The sequence below is a fragment of the Petaurus breviceps genome, unplaced genomic scaffold, assembly GCF_028583685.1.
Source record: "Petaurus breviceps papuanus isolate PSGF00001 unplaced genomic scaffold, PetGlider_PUasm1.0 154, whole genome shotgun sequence".
NCBI lineage: Eukaryota > Metazoa > Chordata > Mammalia > Diprotodontia > Petauridae > Petaurus > Petaurus breviceps.
Window position 1 is genome coordinate 614,281 of NW_027185715.1, and position 8,082 is coordinate 622,362.

The following is an 8,082-nucleotide window of genomic DNA, read 5'->3' on the forward strand; positions in this document are numbered from 1 at the left end:
GAAGAAGTAGTAAAGGTTGGGAATCACTGTTCAAACTTGTAGTCCTCCCCATAAGTTATACTATCAATATCCATCAGGTGAAAAAACATGGGACTATGGATTCCTTTCCAAAAAATCCGTGGTACCTTCTCTAAGAGTCTAAGGCTGCCAACAAGTTGGAAATTACTGGTCTAAGAGTTCCTGATTCTGAAGGAAGATGAAGAAATCCTTGAATCAGGCACTGCCAAGCCTTTGCCTTTTATCTCTGTGGCTTACATGACACCAAAACCCAGCTTTGTTAATAAAAACATTTATTTTGTGTTTTATACAGAACAACCTAAAGTCTGCAACAGGACTCTCAACAGTTACCCAGGGGCTCACAGACAAGTGTGTCCATCAACAGCTTGGTTTTAAGGACAGGGGATCCACACAAACAGGCAGGATTGGAGGGACTGGATGTAGGGGACACAGTGAGAGGAGTGTATTTCAGTCCTTTCTCAAAGAGGAGGCAGCAGAGCATTCTGAATCACTGAAAAACCTGTGCAAATGGGGCTCTAAACAATAAACCACATGGAGTTGGGAGGAAATGACTTGGATAAACAAAAAAAAATTTTTTTTGGGGGGGGGCCGAGTTGTGGTTATATTAATAATGCCCTAAGCCCTGGGGTCTAATATGAACAGGATCAAATCCATTCTCAAGTAATTTTCACTTCCAAGTTTACAAAAAAAAATTATCCCTGTGGGCATATCATGAAGACAGCATGCTCAGCCATTTGCAGGCCCCAGCTCTTTAGAATACATACGGAAAAAGAAGTGGGTAGAGGTTTGTGGCCTGATCTGTGTATCTGGATGTGAACACAGTTCACAGTAAGTATGGGCTTGGAGGGTGGAGACAGAGAGACTGTGACAGGAAGAGGCCTAAAGCAGTGGTATGCACAAAACGAAGGCTAAGAGAAGACCCCAATGCGGTGAGTCCAAAGCTCTTTCAGCCCAGGGAGTAGCAAGTACATAAAGTCTTTGTCAAGGTAGTTTCTTTAAAATAGTGAAAGGTTCCCAAGACCTCATCTTTCAAAGGAGAAATAAAACAAACAAAAGAAGTCCAAATCTTAACAAATGCTGTTGCCTCTGTTCAATTGGTGGCAGAGGACGCCAAGATGTCCTGCCAACTAACAGCTCAAGCATATGTGTACGTGTGCGTTTTCTGTTTGTGTGTATAATGGGGGGGGTGTGGAGGGGAGGAGGTAGCTGTGGGGGGGTTATAATGTATTTGGGGTTGGTGCTGACACTCCAACATGATTCCTATGGAAAAGTGATTTGGGGGTCAGAGTTCTGGTTTTTGGCCTACTGGTGGGGAAAGGTTTGGTTGGTTGGGGGGGGGGGTAGGCTAAGTAAAACAAAACCCTAAATCTCCAAAGTAAAGAAGTGAATGCAGATTCCCTGTAACCAGCATTGACCCTGTCAGGGCAGGGCATACACTAGGCTTCCAGTCTAGATGAGGCAGGGGCCCATCCTGGCCCATATCTGTATTAGTCTAGTTCAATCTACAGTCAGTGGACAACTCCCACACTGGGCAAGGGAGAGGGGCTAGTTAGGGGAGACAGTCTCATCGCTGTCTTTTTTAAAATCTTAATTTACACTTTAAATAACCTCAAACTTAAGTGTCAGTGCCTCAAATATAATTTAATCCTAAAAGTCTTTAAAGGCCCCCTGCAACAAAAACAAAAAAGTATGTACTGTCTCTCTTAAAAGTCTCCTCACTCTGGTGCATTCTCTTCCCCCTCCCTGCCTGCCCAGTCCCCATCTTTACCCTGACTTGGAGCTTATAAACTGCATCAAGCCATTTGTGCTCATAGACTTGGGCCTCTCCAGGGGGAAGCCCAGAGCTCTGCTCCAAATGAGCTGTGCCAGCACCCCCAGTGCCCGTGAAACTCCAAAGAGAACCGTGTAGTAATTCATCTCGGTCATGCCGTAGTACTGCAGGATAGAAAGAGAAAGAAAGAAAGGAAGGGTTTAGGATGAGGGCTAGGGGTGGTAATGAACAAAGGAGGATTTGGTGACTGTGATCCAGGGTTTGTTTTCCTCGTGGCAGGCACTGGTTTAAATGCCTTAGAGCTGGGAGGGGCATGACAACTTGGAAACCGAGGGGAAACACCTGCTGTGCACATTCATTACAAAGACCTTGAGAAGTGTGTGGAAGAAATTTGGGGAAACAGCCTGGAGAATTTGCTTTTTGGGTCGTCAGATGTTTTATTTGTTAGTAGGGCTTTTGATGTGGCTGGCCAGCTAGCCAGGGCAAGGGAGATCAGGGAGGAAGAGAAACATAAGATAGGAGGTCCTTACCTGCAGAAGCACCCCACTGTGGGCATCTACATTGGGCCAAGGGTTCTTGGCTTTGCCCTGCTCCAAAAGGACATCAGGTACAATCTTGTAGAGCTGAGCCACCAGTTTAAACATGGGGTCATTAGGCAGATGTTTCAGGGCAAATTCCCGCTGACAAGTATATCGTGGATCAGTTTTTCTTAGTACGGCATGGCCATAGCCAGGGACCACCTACAAAGAGTATGGAAGATAATCAGTAACCCAGGAAGAACTCCCATTCCCTCCCTCAAATTCTTCAAAGTGAGCAATGAGAAACCAATGATCTAAAGAGAAGTTCGGGCAGATTCCCAACTCTCATCTCAGATGCCGGAAAAGGCTGGAATTCATTCTCTTCTCATCTAGAAAGTCTGGATCTGCTATTCTTCTCATCCTGCCTTTGTCATGCTTTCCTTACCCTGCCTGAGTTGAGTGTGTTCCAGATGTAATCACGCAGTTTTTCATCAGCCACGTCTTTGCCAACTTCTTTCTGCAACTGTGTCAGCCAGACAAGTACTTCCTGTGGAGATCGTGGCAGGGGAGGAGGTCAACACATAGGTTAGAAGGAGGGAGCCAGAGGACCAGGCCTGGAAAGAGCTAAAAGTGCTGGCTATTACCTGATTGGCTAGTCCATGGAGGGGCCCAGCCAGTCCATTCATGGCAGCTGCAAAGGACAGATAAGGATCTGAAAGAGCACTGCCCACCAGATGGCTAGTGTGGGCACTTACATTGCCACCCTCATGATCACTGGAGGAAATAAGAAAAATCAGGTCAGTTATCCATATACACCTATGTACAGAGGATGGGAGTATTGGCAAAGAATGCAAACATTAGACTGGAAACAATGACCTTGCTGCCCTCCCAACGTAGCGCTTGCTCTTGGGGTGGCTATTTTGACTCCCTCCCTTGGTCTTTTTATAACCACTATAATCTCAGGATTTAGGTTTTTTTAGGTTTATTCTTGCCCATAGCTCTTTCACTGAAGCAATCTATGAATTATGGAGTAACTTCTTCCAAAATTTTCCACATATCCAAATACTTGGTCACTAGGTCTGGCTCACCTGTGGATTGTGAGGTATAAGCGCATGAGCTCAGTGAACTGGGCATCACTGTAGCCCAACATATTGGTGAAGTTATGAGACCAGTCAAGTTTGGTGTCTATAGCCCCAATGCTGCTGCCTTCACGATACAAGTTCCGGTAGATCTTTGCTGCAACACAAGGTAGCTTGGCAATGAGATCCATGCAGTCCTCATAAATCAGCTTGGGAAAAGGAAGGTGAAGAGAAGGAAAAGGAGGTATTAACTTCAGTGCACTGGATAAAAAGAAATGACATCTCATGCCATAATTGTTCCACAGTTGTATCTATGGGATGCTCAGATTATTATTGCATCAATGGTGTTTGTTGAGCGTGTCAAAACACTGCCTGACAGGCCAAACTCCTTTTCTGAACTACTGTAGCCATACTCTTTAATATATATACTTGTTACCTAGTTGTTTCACGAATCTTGTCTCAACCAGATTTTAAGATCTTTGAGGGAAAAGCCTTTTGCATCCTACATAGGGATTGGGACACAAAGAAGGAACTCAATGACTGCTGTTTGATATCATTAATTTAAATGCTAAAGAATAAGAAAACACACCTAAGAGTGTGCTAAGGTCTACCATTCAATAACCCACTATCAGTCCCACCCAGGATTGGTTCAGGGAGAATGGGATTGAAATTAAAAACTTAAGGCAAAAAATCAGAAATACTTAGCTGATTTCTTGGAAGTTCTCAAAATCTGAGGATCAGGATATTCACCTCTAGCTAAGAACTTCCACAAGTCAAAGACTAGGTTTAGGCAAATCTACTATAGATCATAAGATGCACACACAGAACCCCACCCTCATCTCCACCGCCAAAGAATAAACAATCACTTTTATGGTAAAGAATATGTATAGAAAGCACAATTACTAATTAACATTTCTATCACTGAATAAGAAGCTTCAAAGAATGAATTTCTAAAAATGTCAATCAAGAAAAAAATAAAAAATGGTAAATCTTTAAAAAGCAAAGGGAGATGATACTTGGACACCTGTATATAACAATATACTCTTTATTACATATCATACATAGCATGAAGACCCTGTACTATATTCACAGATCTCACAAAAGGCGATAAACATCAACTGGTGCCCTTGTGACTTGCTATTAAGCAAATATGACTATATGGGTAAACTCAACAACTTCCAAGCTATACCAGGCTGACCAAATTGAGTATTCTGGAGTATTCTGACTTATTCCTATCATTAGAGTGAAAGTGAGTTGCATACTTAGTCAGTTTCATTCAACCTTTCCATCTTGATAAAAGAAACAAAGCTAATATGACTTTTTTTTTTAAATACAGGTGATAAAACAAATTTGAAATGTCATTGAAATCTTAAATAAATAGAAAAGATCACATCATAAAAAACTAGAGGAAAATGGATGGAGGCTCCTCTTTTACAATTAGGGACAGGGAGAATTCTTATTTTTCTTTTTGCTTTTTGGAGGGCAGTTGGGGTTAAGTGACTTGTCCAGGTCACACGGCTAGTTTTTGTGTTAAGTGTCTGAGGCTTTGAACTCAGGTCCTCCTGACTCCAGGGCCAGTGCTTTATTCACTGTGCCACCTAGCTGCCCCCAACAGGGAGAATTCTTAACAGATGCAGATGTACTAAGGGGTTAAAGGAAGTCACAAAAAATAAAATAATTTCAACTACATGCAATTGAAAATTTTGCAGAAACAGTATCAATATATTTAGGAAAAGAGACTATTGATTGTGGAAAATTTTTATATTAAATATCTGATAAGCATCCAATATATAAGACATATACGAAATTGGCAACATTACAAAAATTTTAAAGGTTAAGGTTGCAGGGACTTTGGGAAGACAGGGACAGATGAACTGTTCCAACCACTGTAAAAAAAAAACAACACAAAATTATTCAAAAAAAGCTACAAAAATGGCATTTACCCTTTGACCCAATGATTCCATTGCTAGGTATATATTCCAAGAAGGTAGACAGAAAGATTCCATATATGTTGGCAAATATTAATTAAAGCAGTTTTTGTTAGCATAACAAAATTTTTCTAGTTTTCAACATTTATTTCCACAAGATTTTGAGTCACATGGGGTGGCTAGGTGGGGCAATGAATAAAGCACTGGCCCTAGAAAACTAGAAAAAATAGGGGAAAAGCTAAACTATGACACATGAATGGACTTAAGAATAGACAAACATGAATTCAGAGAAACATGGAAGTCTCATATAAAGTAATACAGAATAAAGTAAGCAGAACTAGGAAAATAATATGACTACAACAATATAAATAAAAAGAAAAAACTTCACATTGTATAATTATTAAAACTAGGCCCAGTTCCTGAGAAGAGTGAGAAAGTATACCTCCTTCCCCTTTGATGCAGTTAGGAGACCAATACGTGAAACACTGCAAACATGGTTGGAGGCAGTGTATTCACTGGATGATTTTGCTGAAATTCTTTAAAAAAAATTTTAAAATCTTTAAAAAAAAAAAATCTTCGTTGCGGCAGCTAGGTGGCACAGTGAATAGAGCACTGGACCTGGAGTCAGGAGGACTTGAGTTCAAATCCAGCCTCAGACACTTAACACTTACTAGTCATGTGACCTTGGGCAAGTCACCAAACCCCAATTGCCCTGCCTTCCCCCCTCCAAAAAGAAAAAAAAATAAAGTATGTGATATGAAAGCAAAAGGCATCAATAAATTTAAAAATATATTCAGAAATTTATAGCATAAATATATAAATATTATTTATTGCATATATATTTATAACATAAATGTAAAAAGTATCAATGAAAAAAACATACAATCTAGTATTTTAATGAGAAACAGGTGAAAGCTGTCACTGACTCCCATTCAAATAGCACATTCACATGAAATACTAGTCAACAAAGTGAAAAATAGAATCAAGGCCTATGTATCCTTTGGGAAGGATAACAAATCCTATGTCACCAAGATGACATCAAACTCAACCAAACTAAAGTTCTAGAAAAGGTGATGTTCTTAATTCTTTTCATAAGACCCAGAACCACCCAAAGCATAAAATCCAGCTAGCTGTTCAATTTTATTGAACAATAAAGCTCAGCTAGGAGGTCCAGTAGATAGAGTGATGAGCTCGGAATCAGGAACACTTGAGTTTGAATCCAGCTTCATATACTTAATGAGCTATGTGACCCCAGGCAAGTCATTTAACCTTTATTTGCCTCAGTTTCCTCATTTGCAAAATAAGGATAATAAATTCCCTCTCAGGGTTGTTGTGAGGATCAAATGAGATATTTATAAAGTACTTAGAAAAATGGCTGGCACAGAGCAGGCACTCAATAAATGCTTACCCACCCCACCCACCACCTATGTCAATGTCATCACCTCATGAATTGCCTAGGAGAAATGCCTATAGATTGAAGGTTGAACAGAGGTCTAACTCCAGATGACGCCTCCCCCCCCAAAAAAAGGGTAGCTTTTGAAAAAACTACAATTCTGTGAGCTTGATATCAATCCTAGCAAAATTCAAGAATGGGTTTCTATGCTTTTGGAAGGGATGTAATGATCACTAGGAGGCAGCATGGATCCACTAAGACTTAAGTCATGCTGTAGCGGTACTATCTAGGTTTCAGCAAGATTAAAAATATGGCCACTCACTGTATCCTTATGGAGAGGATAAAGAAATTCGGGGTAGATGATAGTTAAGGAGACCTAAAAGTGGTAGAATGATAGTGCTCAAATAATGCCAATTAAGTGTTTTAGGTGACAATAAGCAAGGTGGAAAAGAACAAAAATTATATGACAAAAATCGGAACCTGGCTGTCCTAAAAGGACAGGCTGAATAGAATAAGTTTAAATTTGGCTAATAACTGAAAGTCCACTACTTGGGCTGAAAATGATTAAACCATACAAATATAGAATTGTGGAGGTGTGTCTAGATAGTAGTTCATCTGAAAAAGACTTGGAGTTTAGTTTACTGCAAAGCTTAATATGAATTAACTATACTATATAGCAGCCAAAAACCCTCCTTGAACTTCACTTAATTTTGGGCTGCATTAACATAAGAACAATATTAGAACAAGGAGGGTAACTGTCTACATCAATCAAACAATTTGCTCCCTCTCTCCATGAACAGCTAGAGAATGCTCAGAGCTGTGGCTGACTGAAACTATTCCCTTGAAGGGGATGGTTTTAGTTCAGTGGCAGAGCCTGAGGCTCTAAGAGGCAGGATACCAAACTATCTAGTTACTGAGAAGGAGAGGAAGGTGTCAGGGAGGAGAAAAGAAGAGGAAAACATGGTCATACTTTACTCAGAGCCCTGGCAGGTCTCAAGAAAATTAACTCCTCCAAGGCTCCCAATCTCATAAGTCTTTTCCTTCACCTGCTCTCACCTCCCCAACCTCACACTCTAACTTCCTCTCATGTGACACTATCATTATCCTACCTCCCAGTATTTGGCTCGATTGATGCCTTCAGAATAAGCCCGGGCGAAGTTACTCTCACTGTTGAGGGCGGTGACAGCTGCACTGAGCTGAGACATGGGATGCAGATTAGTAGGGAAGTTGTCCAACATAGTGACCACATGGGAGGGCAGAGCAGCTCGTTTTGCCCATTCTTTGGAGAGCCAGCTCACCTGAAGATAAGGAAACAATATGCAGAACACTGGGGATGGAAAGAAAATAAAAACAGGATAGAGAAGGGAGACAGCAA

At 40.8% G+C, this 8,082-nt stretch overlaps 1 protein-coding gene across 1 annotated transcript in view; it reads right to left on the bottom strand.

Annotated features, from left to right (window-relative positions):
* Window positions 1-273: 273 nt before the first annotated feature.
* Window positions 274-8,082, bottom strand: part of CS (citrate synthase) — an 18,770-nt gene continuing 10,961 nt past the window's right edge. The window contains exons 6-11 of the mRNA XM_069079499.1: window positions 7,817-8,005; window positions 3,396-3,595; window positions 2,952-3,081; window positions 2,753-2,854; window positions 2,320-2,529; window positions 274-1,953 (exon numbers count right to left, since the gene is read on the bottom strand). Of these exons, the coding sequence (XP_068935600.1) occupies window positions 1,783-1,953; window positions 2,320-2,529; window positions 2,753-2,854; window positions 2,952-3,081; window positions 3,396-3,595; window positions 7,817-8,005 (1,002 nt within the window). The 3' untranslated portion in view covers window positions 274-1,782. The remainder of the gene's footprint in view (window positions 1,954-2,319; window positions 2,530-2,752; window positions 2,855-2,951; window positions 3,082-3,395; window positions 3,596-7,816; window positions 8,006-8,082) is intronic.